Consider the following 20,438-nt stretch of genomic DNA (forward strand, 5'->3'; position numbering starts at 1 on the left):
TTGACTACCCACCCGTTTAGGTGATGATACTGCCCCCCGTTAGGTTGGTACAGCCAACTACCAGTCAACGAAGGGAACGCCCTTAACTCATAATTGCACCTGGACTGGTGAACTGCCGTTCTTTCCGCCACTACATAATTAACTACAACAACCTGCCAATAATTGCAAAGGGAAGGGAGGGTGGGCAATCTGGAACCAAGAGGCTTTGGCCCTCACTTCTAGCCCCTTATATAATGTCTCTATTGAAAACCCGCCCCTGCTAACGATAGGCTAACTCTAAACAGTAATTTGCATACATGCCGGCCCCCATCCTAGAGGTTTAACACACCTCTTTTCTTATGCAATCTTTCGGTTTCACTAAACCTTCTATCGGATGAGGTGTTGTCATGTGTGCAAACCACTTATCATACTAACATAAAATAAAGACACTGAGACGTGGATTTGGCAGATAACTTGATGGCGATTTATTGGAGAAATTAATATTATTTATTAATTCTTAAATTAATTAAGGATGTATGGTGGCAAAGAAAGGACGGCCAGAAATCAGCCAGATCTGCTATGCCCACACACAAACAACAAAAGACATAGCAGGCGTAGATCGCCCAGAGTGCATACACATAACCATGTAAACCATGTCAAACACAAAAGGTAACGCTCACCCTCTAACTTGACTACCCACCCGTTTAGGTGATGATACTGCCCCCCGTTAGGTTGGTACAGCCAACTACCAGTCAACGAAGGGAACGCCCTTAACTCATAATTGCACCTGGACTGGTGAACTGCCGTTCTTTCCCGCCACAGCAAGGTTCTGCTTAGAAGAACCGCCGCACCGCCACCATACCAAGGACTACCCCAATAACGCCAACACCCTAAAAAGATCCACAAGAAATAATGACACCCCTTCTTCTGTCAAATGAACTCCATCAGCCCTATATAAATGACTAAAACGAAATTGAATGCCCTTATGGTAAATGACACGGCCATCATTGGCCATCACAAATTTGGCTACTGCAAAGTTAAGCTTCTTCCTAGCCTCATCTATAGCGGGAAAACTCCTAACCCCACGCCAGACCTGTCGAGGCACAATGCAAGACCAAAGTAATGTACACGAGGGCCAGGCCGATAGCACCCTCGCCAAATCGTTAATTATATCAAATCGCAATGCTAAAGATGACTTCTGTCCTAAGTCGTTGCCTCCTAAATGGGTCACCAAAATACGTGGCCTGCCAAAATTTTTTGCGTACTCTAACAGTCTAGGACAAAAGGAATGCCATCTCATACCCCTGAAACCTATCCAACGGATCCTAGCAGAATGTTCACAAAGTGGAGCATGATCTGAACTCATAAAGCTAGCGGCCCAGAAAATATAAGAATGGCCTATAACCCAAATGTCCTTCGTGTCAAAGAGCAAACCTAAAAATGGAGAACAGCAGTAAATACAAAATTAGTAGTTGTAATAAAACAATAAAATTTTATGGTGTATTAGTGGGATCTGAAAGAACAATAAGTGAGTATCTGCCAAAAAGAAAAAGTTTCTATTGGTTGCCAACTTTACTATTTAAAGTGGCTAGGACAAACAAAAAGACACAAAGGGGAAGAATGGGTGGGGGGAAATTGGGAAAAAACATGTGAACTCGGCAAGAGGTAAAATAAAAACCTGCTGAGGGATGGACTATGACCTAATTAAATGTTTTGAAATTAGCCGAATTTAATCCGTCAGATCAGGCAAAAATTGTAAAATCCCTCAAGACTCCCATTGCCAGCAATGGCGAGTAGCTAATCCCGAGTAGGGTAGACAGGGGTAACAGACGAGACAAGACGAGACGGAACTTGAGACAAAAACAAGAAAACCAGGCAAGCAATAAAACATAACATTGAAAATATTACATTGCCCTATGGTTCCAAACAATCTTAATGAGTAGGTCGGATGTAACTTTTATAACTATCCGATTTCCAACGTCCCAGTGACTTAATTTCCGATGGTGAGAAACCCGCAGCAGCTGCCGAAGTTGCGGTGCCGATCCTAAATGAGTGCGTACCAAAATCCTGAGGTGAGAGGCCTAAACCCGATACACACCGCTTCAGAAACCAACCAAACTGGTATTTGGTAAGCGGAGTCCCGTTCAAGTGCATAAGCCATGAACCAGGTACATCCGGGCGTAACAATGCGTAACGCATCGCTAACGCCACAGGGCAGATCCGTTCGTCCTTAGACGGACTCAACGAGAACCACCTACCCCTACCAGTCTGGTCGGTCTTTGACCGCCGTATCCTACAAAGCAAAGCTCGATGAGTGACCGAGATATCCGAGCAGAGCATGGTGGCATCAACCCGTTTGGAAGATGCCACCAACTCCGATACGCGCAATGCGCCGTGAAAAGCCACCGAAAACGCCAGTTGGATCAGGATCGCCTCGTACTCGGTAAACGCCACTTCGGGGACTGCCCCCAGCACTGCCGGAAGCAAATGGGCGTCCACAGGTTTCCTACGGTCAGCAACTGGCCGAGAGGCCCGCGCCCAACCCCTTAAAGCCTTCGCAATCAGAAAGCTTTTAGTAACGTCAGGTTGTCCCTTTAATTTAACATAAAATGCAATGCCTACCAAGGAGCGCGCCACAGAAGCCCTGGATCTACCCCCCAAACGGAGACTCCAAATAAAAGAAAGCATCGCACGATGCTGACCCTTACCTGCCTGCCTGCTGCTACGGGAATAGTCTTCCCATTCATGCCAAGCCTGACGATAAGCCCGCAAAGTGGAGGGAGCTAGAGACTGCTCTGCTAAGCCCTCCATGCCGGCTCGATCACCTGCCAAACATAAGAAGGGCAAAGCACAGCATCAACGTCAGCACCAGGGGCCAAAGATCGGAATCTAGCCCACTGAAAACGTGATAACGCATCAGCTATCCCATTCTCTACCCCCGGCACGTGTCTTGCTTTAAACATGATGTTAAAACGCAAACATGTCAGCACCAGCTGCGCAAGCAAACGCAAAACCAGCAGGGAAGACGCGCGTTGACGATTAATCGCGTGCACCACGCCCAGGTTGTCACACCTGATCACGATGCTGCGATTGCGCAAGCGTTCACTCCAGATTTCTAAGGAAACCATTATGGGAAAGAGTTCGAGAAGGAGCAAGTCCCTGGTCAAACCCCTTCCTTCCCATTCCTCTGGCCAATGACCAATGCACCAGGAACCATCAAGGTAGCAACCAAATCCCGTGGCGCCTGCCGCATCGGTGAACAGCTGCAGCTGCAAATTGTCCGCGGGTGGAGGCAACCACAGCCGGACACCATTAAAATCCTGCAGAAACGAGACCCAGACAGAGAGGTCCCGCTTAATCTCTGAGGACAAACGGAGTAAATGTCTCGGCTTAGTGACTCCAGCCGTGGCCCTTTCTAGCTTGCGCGAAAAAACTCTGCCCATAGGAATGACCCTACAGGCAAAGTTCAACAGGCCCAGGAGAGATTGCGCCTGCCGCAGGGTAATTTTATTGGAAGCTGTGCACTCCTCTATGGCATTACGCAATTTGTGAACCTTATCGAGGGGAAGGCGACAGGCGCCCACCGAGGTATCGATCTCGATACCCAGGAATGACAAGCAAGAGGCAGGGCCCTCAGTTTTGTCCGCAGCAACTGGGACTCCAAAATGAAAAAACAGCGCTTGCAAAGAAAACAACAAATAACTACATCTATCTGAACCAGAAGGGCCGACACACAAGAAGTCATCGAGATAGTGGGCTATCCCATGACCTCCGCAAGAAAATTCCACGCACCAGTGCAAGAAGGTGCTAAATCGCTCAAAATATGCGCATGACACCGAACATCCCATAGGCAAGCACTTGTCTATGTAATATTCGCCGTCCAAGCGAAATCCCATAAACCGGAATGACTCTGGGTGTAAGGGAAGCAGACGAAAAGCCGATTCAACATTTATCTTAGCCATCAGCGCGCCTGGACCATAAAACCTAACTACGTTCAAAGCATCGTCAAATGACTGGTACACCACCGAGGAAACCTCAACTGGTATGGCATCATTTACTGATGAGCCTGGCGGATAAGACAGATGTTGAATAAGCCTGTACTTTCCTGGAATCCTCTTGGGGACCACTCCCACCGGGGAAATCACAAGATCCCTTATGGGAGGTTCTGCAAAAGGCTCTGCCATGCGTCCTAAGGTAACCTCGCTAGCCACTTTTTCCCTAAGAATGTGAGGCAACTCGAACGCAGATTTCAAATTCCTAGGCGAACCTGTGTCAACCTCTCTGCAAATAGGTAACTGGAAACCAAAGCTGAAACCTTTAAACAAAAATTCCGCGTCCCGGAGAACAGGGTACCAACGCAACCATTTTGCCATTGCGGCGACGCAGACGGGGGATGAAGCTTTACTTAGAACCAGCACCTTTTGGCGGCTGAGCAGGCTGTTGCTGAGCACCCGCCTTGAAGCACTTGGCAACTGGGTGGCTGCCACTACATCGCAAGCAGAGGTGACGAAAACGACATTTTCGACCCTGCGTACAAGTGGAATTATTAAAAGCGAAACATTTTCCACTGGTCGCCTGCTGCTGGCCCTGACGACCTGAACTAGCTGATTTATTCACATTGAACGCTTCAAACGCAGGACGCAAAGGCTGCGTGACCTCGAGCCAAACCTCTACATCCTTCCAGCCTAGATCCATCACCCGTCTGCCGTCCTGCTTGCGACGGAATTCTTCGTCGTACGCTCGCCAAGCCATGCCCCTGGAGGACAACTGCATGCTATGAACTAAATGGAGGTACCTAATGACGTTCAGGTGCTCCTCTGGGCGCGTCTCCAAATAACAAGCCGAAAAAATGCAAAAACCGGCCAACCAATTATTGTAAGATTTGAAAGCTTCCAAACCTATACCACCCTTTGCCCTAGCCGCCTTAAACGCCTTCTTAGCTTTATCCGTAAGTGCAAAAATATCCACATAGTCACCTTTGCGGATCTTACTGCGGCAAGTCGTTCTTAAACCTCGCAATACAGCGGTGTTGTCACAATGCACCCCTGCAGAACCTTCTAAACCCTTCTCTATTGGCTTGCGCTTATGGGTGCTATGCTTACGCCTTGAGCGACGCTTTGCCTCCAATTTTGCATATTTAGCTGCTCTCTTGCGCGCTCTGCCCGCGCTGTCCGCGTTAGATATAGAGGAAGCAAAAGAAGACGTCAAGGAACTAGAGTCTGAGAAAGACCCACCTGAACACTCCGATGTCATGGTATCAGAGGAAAATCCAGACGGCCCCTCCCCGACATCCTCGTCAACCAGCTCTCCTTCTTCGACCACGTCATCTGAAAAAGAAGGAAAAACACCGGCCGCCACCTCTGCGGCAGGCAACCTAGCATCCATATTGCCACGCCTCGAGTCTTGAGTGAACGGAACTGAGGGCGCACTAGTGCCCACACTATGCTGGGCCAAGCTAGGGGCAATGGCTCTCAATGCTTGCGCCAGCTGCTCTACCTCTGACCCCCCCTGCGCCCCTACAGGATTGACGTTAGCAGGCGCGACGGTTTGAGTAGGCAACGAGCCTGCCGGTGGAGCCGCCAAAAATGGGGCAAGCACAGCCGCCAGGGTTGACAAAGCAGATGCGATGGCTGAGGGGTCTGGCTGCGCAGCAAAAGGGGGAGGGGTGGCAACACTCACAGATGCAGGGGATTGCACCCTATTACTGGTACTAGAATTCTGAGCCCCAGCCCTGGGAACATGAGCAGGGGACAGACTGGATGTGGAATGGCTGTAATGGCTAAGCCCCGCCCCCCACTCACTAACATGACGGGCGCCCCGCCGTGAGCGGGGAACGGGAAGGACCATGGGGACACTAGCATGGCCTTGGCTGCTCCTAGATGGGGCTCTATGGCCCCGCCGGGACCTCCGCCTTTTAGCGGAGGCTGTGACCTGGCCGCCGGATGGGAGAGCGCACCCGCGTGTAGGTGTCGCGGCGCGCTCCCGCCCGCTACCAGCCGCAGTGATCGCGGGAGCTCCGGCCGCGCCCGGAGTCAGCAGAGCCGAGCGCCGGCCTGAACCCCGCGCCTGCAAAGCAGCGTCGCCGGAGGCACCACCCGCCACACACACGGCAGGGGCCACCCCGCGACGCCCAGCATGATTGGCGCCGGAGACAGGATCCGCCGCATCCGCGACGGAGGCTGCTCCTCCACGCCTGCGCAGGCCCCGCTCCGTAGCGGCGCCTGGAGAAGCACCCGCCGCGACCGCAGCAGGGGCCGCCCCACGCCGCTGGCGTGAGCCAGTGTTCAGGTCAGTCTGGAGGAAGCGGGCAGGGGGGGGCGCAGAGCGGCGGGGACGGGGCATGGCTAATGACAAAAGCGAGGGTGGACAGGGCCAGGTAAAGAAACAATAATGTGCTGCAATTTATTTATCTAGAGCCAGGAAAGTGAGGGAAAGCAAAGTGTTAAATGTAGAAAATAGGGGCAGGGATAAGAAGGGAAGAGAATCTAGTGATGAAAATAAAAAAGAAAAGAATTAACAGACCAATGTAAGGTACAGACTATCACTGACCAACTCTGACACTGACCACAATCTGGAACAACAATCTGGAACCAAGAGGCTTTGGCCCTCACTTCTAGCCCCTTATATAATGTCTCTATTGAAAACCCGCCCCTGCTAACGATAGGCTAACTCTAAACAGTAATTTGCATACATGCCGGCCCCCATCCTAGAGGTTTAACACACCTCTTTTCTTATGCAATCTTTCGGTTTCACTTGTGTTAGGATAGTGTAGAATTCATAAATAAACCTTTTAATATATTCCTTCATATAAACCTCTAAGATTCACCTGCCTAGAACCTCCAAGACAAAACCCTGCCTAAAACCTCTAAACAGAACGCTAATTGCGTACGCAGTTTAACCGCAAATAAAGACAGGAGTGGAATCTGTGTTTCCAATGCACAAGTATTATTCAGGTAAAAGTACAGTCAGTTACACGCAATCTATACATACACAAGTTAGGCGTAAAAGGAAATAATACAGACCCAAGCACGGTTATACATAAGCTGCGCCTCTGGACCCAGAGATAGACTTCTGACTAGATATCCTCAGTTCACCCAAAATTCAGCATGAACTGGCAAACCAGTGTTCGGACACATGTATTTATTCCCCCCCAGACTGAAACAGGACAAAGGGGGAACTTCCTGCTGATCTCATTGGTTCCCAGAGGAGAAGCATATGTAACGACACATTTAACAGGTTGTTTCAAATAGACTTTCCCTGCCTCTAACAGCCGGAGTCTTTCTGGTAACGCCTCCTGTAACATTCCATCAACTAAACATTTTGTTGCTTGTAAGTTCTGCGATCCGTAACTTGAGTTTGCATGATGCGATCTCTCCACCGATAACACCGGGATTCTGTAAAAAGCGTACGCATCAGAACGAAACCAAACACACCTTGCTTATCATGTATAATACCTTAGATATCAAATACCTCTATTTCTTAGCATTTAAACTAACTTAACCGACTTGAATCATACAATTTGATGCTAATGGAACCTTGTGTGCGAATATGTAGTGTGTGAGTATTCGGGGTTTGATATAAGGACGCTAGTTATTAATGGGTGAGATTTAAGTGCATAATTTCTCATACACGAAGTGAACATCCAGCAGTGTGGATAGCTGTTGTAGTCACCTGTTGTGTGTTCAAAGGAAAACAAAAACCTCTTTTGTTCTCACAGACTCTTGTGTGAAATGCAAATGTATTACCACCTCAAGCTGTGGAATTTGGGGCCATCCTGTCTAGGATTCAGACAAGTCCAATTGTGTAGATATTATATTACAATTGCCACAACTATACGTTATCTGCATCCAGGGAGTCCCAATTTGTATGTAAAAATACCCATTGTCTCTTCTTATTTACTTTTACTCAGAAAGCTTGTTTTTCCAGTTGCCCTTGGTAGGTTAACAAAAACATTGCCATCTGTTCTTAGCTCCTGAGTTATAACTTGAATTGACGCTGACCACAAAAATGGTGTCTTGCGATCTCATTTCCAAAATGGAGTCTTGCGGCCATTCGCAAGATGGCGTCGCCGCGATTAAATTTTAAACTGAACTTGTCTCAGCCAATTATTCAGCTTCGACAGTCCACCCTTTGATAGCAAACAACATGCTATCACAATCTGCTATAAAAATTTATTTTGGGCTTACATTCACATATTATTTAGTGTTATCATGGGATGGCACAAGGTGGTTCTTAATCCGTCAACAATGTGTCTCTAGGCGGGGGCATAAAACTACTATTATACGCACACCGCGGATCTTGGGAGATCATGTGACAGATGTGGGGATGCACCAGTCTTATAACAGTAGTTTTGAAGGGGAATTTGAGACTTTACATTGTCTGGGTGTTCTATAAATAACATTTCAATAATATCTTCTATGCATGTCTAAATATTATACATTTAAATGATGGTACTTCCTAGCTCAGGGTTGTAGTGCAGTTCTGTATCTACCTCGGTATACATATTATCATTTCTGACCACCATCATAGTTTCATCCCTTTGTTTCACTCTGTTTTCACATTTTCCACACTTCAACACAATAGGAACACACCGGACGCATATGCCAATTACTATGATGACAATCAGTATAAGGATCAAGAATTTGCCTACGCTGGCGACCACTTCCTGGACCCACTCTCCTAGACCCGAGAACCATTTCACTGGGTTCAGCCATGACACCCATCCTTCTATCTTTTCCCCTGCATCAGCCACTGATGCGTTATGGTTCTTACGAAATTCCCACTTTAACTGCAGAATCTCATCCATCTTCTGGTCTATCACCTCCTTAGGGTCGCTGGTATCATTGGTGACATAAGTGCAACACTTTACTCCAAATTGGGTGGCTAACGTTACGCAATACCCTCCAGTAACAGCAGTTAAATAATTCAACACTAGCCTGTGTTGCACTAGTTCTTTCTTGTACGCTTGCAATTCTCTCCCTGTGTACCTGAATGTGTCATCGTACATCTCGGTGATATTATCTATTAATTTAGCAAGTTCCTGGATATATCTAAAATTTAATGTACCCCTAGCAATTCTGGTGGGATCCAGGGCGACTAAAACTTGGAAGCCAGTTGTCTCACTGATTAACTGAGCGGCTTTATGCATATCATATTTCTCTTGCCTCTGTGTTCATATTGTGTGTGAAGATATGGTGACGGTGTGTTTTTATGTATTCCCAACATTTCAACATGTGTGAGGGTCATAACTTTTGGAAGTATTTTTTTCCCAAATAACATAACAATTACAATACTAAAATTGGTCAGAAACTCCCCTGATTGGCATTGCACTCCTCCTGACTCCACTCCATCAGCTCCGCCATCAGCTCACATCTCCTTTATCGGTCCCCCATCACAGACAGTATCCCCAAACAGATCATCATGAAAAAAACTCTGGAAAGAAAAAGAACTATGATGACCACAGCAGACCACTCCATTGCTGGAAGCACTGATCTACACATTTCTTTAGCTCAGATATCTCACCGTCACCTTTTTAATCCTTCCGGCACAAGCTCGCAATCGACAGGTCCACGTTATCGGCCTTGTCTCTGCCTTGTATCTCCACCGGTTGGTTAACCTCCCTATAGTGAGTGGAATGGATCCACGTATCTTCCCCGGCCACCCTTTGAGGATGCTGTATCGTCAGATACGGACCTTTCCACCGATCAGTCAAACAACCTGAGCTAAAAAAATTTTGGATCATAACAAATTCTTCCAGATTTTGACATCATGACAGTTTGCATTAGACATGTTAGTTAATAACACTTTAAATTTCGGTTATTCTCATTCATCTTCGTGAGACCCTGCACAGTAACCTCATTATCATATTTTCACATGAGGCTGCCTGTTTGGACAGTATCTCAAAGGGGGGCAAATAAAGGAAAAGACAATATGGGATAATCTCAGTGTTACCCATCATCTTACACATGTTCTTGGAAACGTCACCTATAAAATAAGCCCCCCTATCATTTTTAATAATTCTAGTGATATAGTATCTGCATACAGGTTCTTGCAATTAAATCTTGTTATCAATAGCTACTGCTCTAAATAATGCCTGTGCCACTGGGTTGGATAGTATTCCGAGTAGTCGACCTCAGCCTGGCATGGCTGCCGTTTATCCTTAGCAACCTTGTGTCCTATGAGTGGGAGATAAAGCAAAACAGTTTAATATCATTTAAACATGACCCAAAATACAACAATAAATCGTCCACATTTTTCATTAGAACAGATCCATTGATAGGTTGAAAAGATTGTAAACAGTCATATAAGGCCTGGGAGAAGATACTGGGGTTACCTATGAACCCATGGGAAACTCGTGTTCCTGTGTGGTGTTCTTCACTTTGCAGTACTTACTTATGTGTCCCACTTGGTGACAGTTAAAACGTAATTTTCAACGGGGTGGATGAAAAGATTGTTGTGGGATTTGAGCAAGAGGGAAAGGTGGTGGGTATGGGTAAGGATAGGGAGGGTAAGGATATTGTGGGGGATATGAGTATGGGACCTGTGGTTGTGTATGATATGTGGGGTAAGGATGTGTTTGCTGTGGTGTGGGATTGGTGAGGACGTGTAATTGTTCAGGTGCAGGTGTGTGTGTGGGTGCAGGTGTGTCGGTTGGCTGTGATGTTAACGTCATTCTCTCCAGAGCTTGTATACTGACAGCCATTAATTTTTCGCTCTGGGTCTCCCTCTTTTTTGAGATGTTTTTGTCATGTTCTATGGCAGATTCTAGAGAGGTTATCTATTGTAAGTCCCCGCCAGCCAGGCTGTGAGGTCTGAACCCGAGTCTTTAAATCGTCTTTCAGACCGTCCATGAGTACCGTGACTATCATTCCCCTGTGGTGAGTGCTATCTTTAATATCTTCTATCCCAGTGTACTGGGTGATAGCCTGCAGAGCCCGGTCGCAATATTCTTCTGCAGTTTCACTCTCTTTTTGTTTGATTGTGAAGATTTTGTTCCAGTTAACTACTACTGGAAAATATACACCCAATTGAGTCACAATGCGGGAAATGTTACCTTGGTTTACTTGGTCTGTTAAGGGAACGTCGCCATCCAATACACAGTCTGTGATAAATTTTGTCACCTCGGTATTGTGTGGCAGGCAGGCCCTTAACACCACACGCCAATCTTTATTAGTGGGCTCATGAGAACTACCCAAATTTCTCAAAAATCTTTGACATTTGGCTAGTTCCTTTTTGGGATTGGGGAAATCATTTATGATGGAATTCAGTTCTGCTCTTGTCCATGGACAATGCATTACTACTTCCCTCGTGGGCACTACACCGTTTGCATCTGCATTTCCATTTGGAACAGTTATTGTCCGAATGGGATGCAGACCGGCAGCATTGCTACCTTTGACCTGGTTACCTGGCTGGGGATTTAATCTGCTGCTGCTACGTATGGTATTAACAACTTCCTCAATGGGTGCCGAGTATATTAACACTTCCCTTGCTGTTACCGATGGAGATGGCGGCACCACCCGTGATTGTGGTGATGCAGCATCTATCATCTGTACAGCATGGGAAATGGCAGACATTACAATAGACATCTTCTACATCATAAACATTTTCTTTATGGTTATTTAAGAGGGGGTACAAATTACTTGTTAAATTTTTATTGGTATTTTTGGTAACCGTACTTGCACCTCCATCCACATAAGGTGGGGGAGGTGAGCGTGAACTGCTGGCAATACTCTCCACGACGCTACTTTGCCGCCCATGCGCGCCAATTTGCGGCTCGCCCGTATTGCAACTCAGCGTCGCGGATGTATTTTCTGGCAATGCGTTCGCAACGCTAGTTTGCGTCGTTTGCACATTTTTAAGCCAAGCATCCCCTTCATGCTGCCATATTTTTAAACATTCAAAATACTTAATCTTTTTCTCTCGGGATCGCACCATACTGATGTGATCCTGGACATTATCTAACACATTTTTGTCAAAACTACCAATTCTGGGAAACGGTCTAACACTCTTTCTCGTCATATTAAACCATATATCACAATACCTTATTGCAAAGTACCGTACTTAGTATGCATAATACGATGGGCTTATCCAATCGGAGCCTCCATTAGCAGCACATCATTGCTTAACATTTCTACCGTTTGCGTGGCTCCCATTTTGAGACAACTCCTACGCTTTTCAATAAAAATTTAAACTGGTGAAAGACAATCAAGATACTTTCACTTACCTGTGAACGATTTAAGTCGGCGGCGCCCACACACCTGGATAAGATTTCGTAAGGCCACTTCCACACCTAGATAAGTTTTGAAACAGGCAACTTCCAGACCCGGATAAGCTTTAGTAAGGTAACTTCCAAACCTATGAGAGTTTGTATGTCGGCCACTCTCACGCACCTCTATACAACAAAGACAACATGTACACCTGCTACTGTGTTTAGAACGGTAAAGCTGCTTACCGAGCGACTAGGCTAACCCTTGCACCTAGCCCTTAAGGATCATACGGTACCCTTAACTTTAGGGAATAAATTACCCCTACCAACAATACACACACTGTTACACACTTTTTCTCTGCACAGAAAATAAACGTTTAACCCAGATATTGGTAGATAGAAAAAAATGTAAACCTCAGTGGCTTTGTTTAACCTTTTAATATATTCCTTCATATAAACCTCTAAGATTCACCTGCCTAGAACCTCCAAGACAAAACCCTGCCTAAAACCTCTAAACAGAACGCTAATTGCGTACGCAGTTTAACCGCAAATAAAGACAGGAGTGGAATCTGTGTTTCCAACGCACAAGTATTATTCAGGTAAAAGTACAGTCAGTTACACGCAATCTATACATACACAAGTTAGGCGTAGAAGGAAATAATACAGACCCAAGTACGGTTATACATAAGCTGCGCCTCTGGACCCAGAGATAGACTTCTGACTAGATATCCTCAGTTCACCCAAAATTCAGCATGAACTGGCAAACCAGTGTTCGGACACATGTATTTATTCCCCCCCAGACTGAAACAGGACAAAGGGGGAACTTCCTGCTGATCTCATTGGTTCCCAGAGGAGAAGCATATGTAACGACACATTTAACAGGTTGTTTCAAATAGACTTTCCCTGCCTCTAACAGCCGGAGTCTTTCTGGTAACGCCTCCTGTAACATTCCATCAACTAAACATTTTGTTGCTTGTAAGTTCTGCGATCCGTAACTTGAGTTTGCATGATGCGATCTCTCCACCGATAACACCGGGATTCTGTAAAAAGCGTACGCATCAGAACAAAACCAAACACACCTTGCTTATCATGTATAATACCTTATATATCAAAAACCTCTATTTCTTAGCATTTAAACTAACTTAACCAACTTGAATCATACAATTTGATGCTAATGGAACCTTGTGTGCGAATATGTAGTGTGTGAGTATTCGGGGTTTGATATAAGGACGCTAGTTATTAATGGGTGAGATTTAAGTGCATAATTTCTCATACACGAAGTGAACATCCAGCAGTGTGGATAGCTGTTGTAGTTCTACATGCTCTCTGTCAGCAGGCCCCCACCTGTTGTGTGTTCAAAGGAAAACAAAACCTCTTTTGTTCTCACAGACTCTTGTGTGAAATGCAAATGTATTACCACCTCAAGCTGTGGAATTTGGGGCCATCCTGTCTAGGATTCAGACAAGTCCAATTGTGTAGATATTATATTACAATTGCCACAACTATACTTTATCTGCATCCAGGGATTCCCAATTTGCATGTAAAAATACCCATTGTCTCTTCTTATTTACTTTTACTCAGAAAGCTTGTTTTTCCAGTTGCCCTTGGTAGGTTAACAAAAACATTGCCATCTGTTCTTAGCTCCTGAGTTATAACTTGAATTGACGCTGACCACAAAAATGGTGTCTTGCGATCTCATTTCCAAAATGGAGTCTTGCGGCCATTCGCAAGATGGCGTCGCCGCGATTAAATTTTAAACTGAACTTGTCTCAGCCAATTATTCAGCTTCGACAATAGGCAAGGAATCTAAACTCCCGAATATATCTATTCTCTACAGGTGGATTACTTACTAAAGTATACGTTAATGCTCTAAAAGATAACATTTCTTATCACTGTGTTTTTGGAATGTTATTACGGGACAATTTATCATGGACAGTCGCTGGGACAAGGGATCTGATAAGAGCCCATCTTGGCGGTAAGCAAAAAGTAAGGTGATAGCTACCGTCCTTAGGGCCTGATTCAGACCCAGTCATGAGCGCTGAGCGCTCGCAACCGGGTCGATGTTTGCCCACTGGGCATGCACACGACGGAGCCGGCTCCGTCGTGCGCATGCACGAGACACGGTTAGCGACGGGTGCTCCGTCAATCTGGGTCTCGCACCAAAGGGGGCGAGCTGTCGATGGTGATTGACAGCTCACCCCGTTTGGTAGGCGTGGCTGGGGGGTGGCTTCACAAACTAAGGCGTTCCCAAGCGAACGCCTGCCGTTTGTGGGCGGCCCCACTGACATCACCAGTGATGTCAGTGGGAGAGCTTCCAGCTCTATCAGAGCCAGAAGCTCTCTGGGGCTTGTGGCCACGAGACCCTACCACAAGGGTCTCGTCGCAAGCCCGATGGTCGCGATGGTCTTGACCATCGCGACCATCAACCTGGCCGCTCGCTATAGCTGTGGGTGGTCACCCACAGCTATGCGAGTGGCCATGAGGCCGCTCCAAAAAAATAAAATAAAAAAAACGCCCTGATTCAGAGCGAGCGCTGGTTCAAGGTGTCTGTCTCTGAATCAGGTCCTCAATGTACAAACAAGGTCACACTTTACTTCTGGGTTCAAACCAAACAGGCGCAACTGCCCCATCCGGTCATACATACAGTGAGGTGTAAATATGGCTCTGGGTGGAGGGGGGTTCACGTGTAGTTTGCGGCGGGCGCATGCGCATACAGTCTCCCTGTATGTTTTCCGAAAAATACAGGGAGAAGTGTCTGGAGGGGATTCACAGGGACAGGGCTTTATTGTAAGCTCTGTCCCTGCAAGCGATTTTCGATAAATCCTTGTGATATTTCCTACGTAAATATCACACTACAACAGCATCTTAAATGCGGATTATAGTAAATAGAACCCTTAGAAATGTAAAAAGAGATGGATCAGGAAACTTTCTGTTACATTGTACAGATATGAACAATGTACAGATATAGAGATGGTCTGCTTCACATCACCTTGCAACAGAATCACAAGAACAATTCCAGTTATCATATTTTGAGTGATTTGTTTATAATGACATGAAAATGTTATTGTTGCAACTCTTAATAATGGTCAAACATGTGGTTTTATTAAGTTGAGCTAATGGTCTGCTAACAATTAAAATCTAATTTAGATAATTGCAATGATATGATAAGTGGTCTCATTGAGCATTATTTACAAACAAATTAACTAATAGATAATTGTACAAAATTAGGTAAACTAACCGTAAATTATTAGTATATTTTTGACAGGCCTGAGTGCTTTAAAAGCAGCTATCATTATTCTAAGACTCCATCAGATATGTCCCCCCAACCACCACCAGTCCCCCCTTCCCCCTCCCCTTCCTTTCTCTCCTCCCCTATCCTGCTTTACTTTCACCCTAGCCTTACTTGCTCCTATGATGTATAATAGATGTACTAAGCCTTGGAGAGAGATAAAGGGGTCTAGTATTTACTAAGCCTTGGATGGAGAGAAAGTACCAGCCAATCAGCTTCTAACTGCCATGTCACAGGCTGTGTTTGGAAAATGACAGTTAGGAGCAGGTTAGTTGGTACATTATCTCCCTTCATTTTAGTAAATAGATCCCAAAGTACCAACCAATTAGCTCCTAACTATCATTTTACAGGCTGAGTTGACAGTAGCTGATTGGTTGGTACTTTATCTCTTTCCACTTTATCTCTCTCCAAGGCTTAGTACATCTACCCCTGTGTTACTATTACTAAGTAGTAACACAGATAGTATGACACCTGCGGTGTTTTACTGAATCTCTTCACACCAGGTGGGGGGATGGGGGGGGAATGGTGGGCAGAGGGAGTGGGTGGCAAAGTAATTGTAAAAGTCGGATAAATAAATATACATTTTAAGTTTGATGATCCTTTCATTTATATTAAGCCTCAAATCAATAACATATACCCCCCCCCCACACACACACACACACACACAGACACACCTAGCAGCATGGCAAAGATGGCACCTATAGGCAAAGGAAAGAGACTGTGAATATACTGAACAGGTTTAGTAAACTATAAAGATATTTCAGACAGTAATATACATGATTCAATATATTGACATTGATATACAGTATGTTAACGTTGTAAAGTGGGTTTTCCCATATGACTGTCAGCATGTGATTGACTGAGTAGAGTGTTGGCTTACCATGCAGTGTTATATAGTGACTTTTCCGCCTTGTGGTTTGCTCATGAACTGAAGAATGCTTGATATTGTATTTTTTTTATATAGGAGGCGCATTTTGATAAAAGTATGTTATTTGGTTTAAGATTATATTATTTCTATGGTATTCCAATAATTTCCTTAAACAGTTTCTGACATCTTACAGTCTATTAAGGCGGCAGTCAATAGTTGTTTTTAATCTATGTTTAGTGAGTAATATTTGCACATTGTCTGCACACACAATACAGCGGACCAAAACACGTCACTAATATACCGCAATGATTTTTCAACACATATTTACTGGACACAAATGCAATAAAATGTTCACAAGAACAGAACCAATATTTATACAATAAGTGCAAATCATTCACATAGTTTTTACTACCAAATCTTAGAACCTATTATGTATCTACCATGCAATGAGAAGTCTGGAAGAATTCCAGTGATTTTGTTCTAGAGGCCTGATAGACGATCAGTAAGCTGTGCACATACACACACTCACACGGATTGTAGTTGTTTGACAGGAGGTGAAGGTTCAGTGAGAGCTGGGGATTGCTATTGGCTGCAGTAATCTCCAGGCTACACACATGGAGTCACCATGCTGATAGTTTAACTTTCTTCATTCTGCTTCACTGAAACAAAATAAAGACAAAATAAAGAAAGACCGAAAAAGAATACTGGCAAAGAAGTTACAAGTGTTTCGGATCAGGGCATTCTGCAGGGAACATTTTTCCACATCCAGTCACAGGCAGATCAAGTGAAGAAGTCTGAAGCAGCTATTCTACTTACACAGAAGATAAGGATTTTTAAAAGTTACTTGTAGTTAATTGTCCACATTTTATCTGGATGGGTGACTGAGACTACAGCTATGGATTAAACTATTATGAAAACCATAATGACAAATTTTGCATTCCAATAAGAGATTATCCCTAAATTGTCCTAAATGTTCATTTTAGGTTTAATTTAGGTTTCTATTGTAATGTTATGCACTTTATATTCTGTAATGTTTACACTAGTTCTGTACATGCGCTGCGGACAATTTGTGGTGGCCTTCAAATAAAAGTTATTATTAAAAATAATAATAATAATAATAATAATAAAATTAATAATCTCAATTGATTTCTATAATGTTCTTATAGTTTTAGAGAGGCTGTTTCTATAGTGCTTCACCAGGAAATCCTCTCATGCACTGATGAGCCCCACCAAGGGTGAAATAAAATGTTTATAGGTGTAATTCTGCCTAAGATAAAGACTGTGGGGCCATGACATATTTATAATGGGTGCAGACAGGATAGTAACTAGGGTGGTGCAACTTGTGCCACAGCACAGGGCGCGGGTCGGCAGCATCTGTCAAATCACTTGTAGCTTCCTCTTTCTTTTAACACCGGCATCTCCTGGCCACCACTATTTCCTCCCTGGCCGACTCCCCCTCCATCTGGCCACCTCCCCAAGCACCTTCAGTCACTTTTTCCTTTATTTAACAAATTTCAATATACTATTATATCAAAGGACTTAGGACCTCATTCAGAGTCGGTCGTTGCGGCCGCACGATCGTACGCCACCGATGTTCGCTAAACTGCGCATGCGTAAAGTTCGCAATGCGCGTGCGCAAACTAGCTGCTACGATCAGAAATTTCTCTCTCCTTGAACACAGCCAGGTCGGTAGTTTGAGTGACAGAATGAGGCGTTTGTGGGTGGTAACAGGAGAAGGTGCTTGAAAACGGGGGAGTGGAGATCCGAACGCAGGCGTGCCTGACTATGCAAATGGCGTTTTATGGGAGAGCATAATTAACAAAGTAGTGTCATGGCACACGTGACATGGGTGGTTTGTACACTGACCTGATCGTAGTGCTTAAGAGAGGGTATGGTCAACCTTAAGCTCTACGACCAGTTCCGATGGTTACCGATGGTCTCGATTACTCCTTATATGGCCGGAGATGACGTGTAATGCGTACGAGAAGGGGGCGTATTTTTTGTCTTACGGCCGCATCCTCCCCTTGGTCGGCCAGCTAACGATCCGATCTTAAGGACGCAACTTGCGAGTGCATCATTTGCATATCCGGCCCCTTTTCCCTTACGACCGTGCGGCCGCAACGACCGACTCTGAATGAGGTGCTTAAACCCATCACCTCTCACATGGCAGTCAGACACCTTACATATAGAGCTATCTGCTGCGAAGGAAGCCTGTGAATGCTAACTATATGAGACACAATATACTTTTGAAAAAAAAGAATCAGCATTGCAGCTAAGCAGATCTATATAGTGTGTGGCTGCAGGGGATTGGATGTGTGGCTGTACACTACACACATCTGTATTGGTGATGGGTTTGAGTCCCAGGTTTGACAGTATTGAGAAATGTGTGTTTTACCGACAGGAGGTTGTACATGACGGTGCACATATTCTCCTGTACTTACGGGAGCCTTCCTACCTGTCAATGTGAGAAGTGCTAGGTTTAAGTCCTGGGTATAACTGCTAAGAAATGTGTGATTTAAAATAAAGGATAATGTAACTAAATGACAAGGAGCTCTCAAGTTCGTGAATGTGTTGTAGGAGGACTAGTGTCCAAATAAATTTTCTTGGAATGTTCCTAACGTATACGTTACACACACACACACACACACATACATATATACAGTATATTTAAAAATAAGGTAGAGCAGGGGCACTTGAAGGCTTGAAGAAATTGAATGAGCTGTGTCACATGAACAACTAACATTTCAGGGTGCACATATACACTGGTGGCCAAAATTGCGGACACATTTAGAAACGTGAATGTTTTTCAACTTTGAATGCTTATAAAAACTGTTTCACTTCACGCAGTGCAATGATTCATATATCAAATGAAAGGAAATTTAATGCTGAAATCAAAACAATAAACAGATGTAAAATATTTGCATTACAAGGGAAGTTATGCTACTTTCAGTCAGACAAAGAAGCACAGATGCGTGAGATTCAAGAAGTGGATTGTAGTGACAGCTACTAGCAGCCAATCGGAATCGTCGTTCTGAGGACCAATCAGCTGTGGTTTATGAGCAGGTGCACTGCATGAAGTGTAACAGTTTTTATAAGCATTCGAAGTTAAAAAACATTCAAATTTCAAATAGGGTCCGCAATTTTGGCCCCCACAGTATATATCATACTGTAGTGAGATGTTGTTTAAAATACCAATGGCCGTGACGCCGACTGTTGAAATCTCGGTGTCGGAATCCCGACCCGGGATTTAACATAGATGGCAAAATCCCGACGGCAGCCCACAGACCGATGCCGAATCCCAACAGACGGCATCTCGATCAATTTTTTATTTTTTTTGCACCAGCACATTTTTGTTTTTGTTCTACTCTAAAAGGGATTGGCATCCCTCTATTGCTAATGACAGCAAGTGCTTCAAGTTAACCTAATTGCTAGTGTTTTGGTGGTGCCTGTGTTTTTCTGTGGTTGCTGAATTTATTGTAAGGCCACAAAGTAAGAGTAAACCACTAAAAGGCATCCCTCTTTTTTTACTTCTTTTTTTGTTATGTCCCCCTTCCCTCCCCCCCTCCTCTGAAGTCTTCTAAGAAATTCCTTACAGATGCTAAATCAACATATTCACAGATTTTGTCAAAAAACGTTATCTTTAATAAATTGAAATCCCAAGAATTCAGCACCAAATTCCTATGTCATACAATACCTCAGCAATATGTTAAACAATGAGAATCAACATACTGTAGTGTTAATGAAAGAAAACTATAACTCAACATACTGTACATCACAAAATGTGCACCAGCATCGCCTGACATGTCTAGTTGTGTTAGTATAAAAAATATAAACTAATGAACATTGTATTTTTCTCTCGATCTGTGTTCGTAATCGCCTTACGCTGCTGAATCAGGCCCATAGATAGATATAGAATGTTAGATAGATATTTTATTTTTCTTTAACTACACAAAATTAGGGATGTGCAGGCTCGGATAGGTTCGAGTTTGCACGCCTAGTTCGGATTTTTCCCTCCAAAAAAAACGGAACTCAGAATGAGGTAAAACGTCATCTTGCGTGGACAAACATCATCGTTCCGTTTTTTTGAAGGGGAAAAT

The 20,438-nt window shown here is 44.5% G+C and overlaps 1 protein-coding gene across 1 annotated transcript; it reads right to left on the reverse strand.

Annotated features, from left to right (window-relative positions):
- Positions 1-397: 397 nt before the first annotated feature.
- LOC148505739 (uncharacterized) lies at positions 398-2,796 on the reverse strand. The gene has a single exon (XM_088447784.1). The coding sequence runs from the start codon at positions 2,788-2,790 to the stop codon at positions 1,912-1,914; it is 879 nt and encodes a 292-aa protein (XP_088303910.1). The 5' UTR covers positions 2,791-2,796; the 3' UTR covers positions 398-1,911.
- Between the last annotated feature and the right edge of the window lie 17,642 nt (positions 2,797-20,438).

Source organism: Taudactylus pleione, unplaced genomic scaffold (genome assembly GCF_031769625.1).
Source record: "Taudactylus pleione unplaced genomic scaffold, aTauple2 ptg000439l, whole genome shotgun sequence".
NCBI lineage: Eukaryota > Metazoa > Chordata > Amphibia > Anura > Myobatrachidae > Taudactylus > Taudactylus pleione.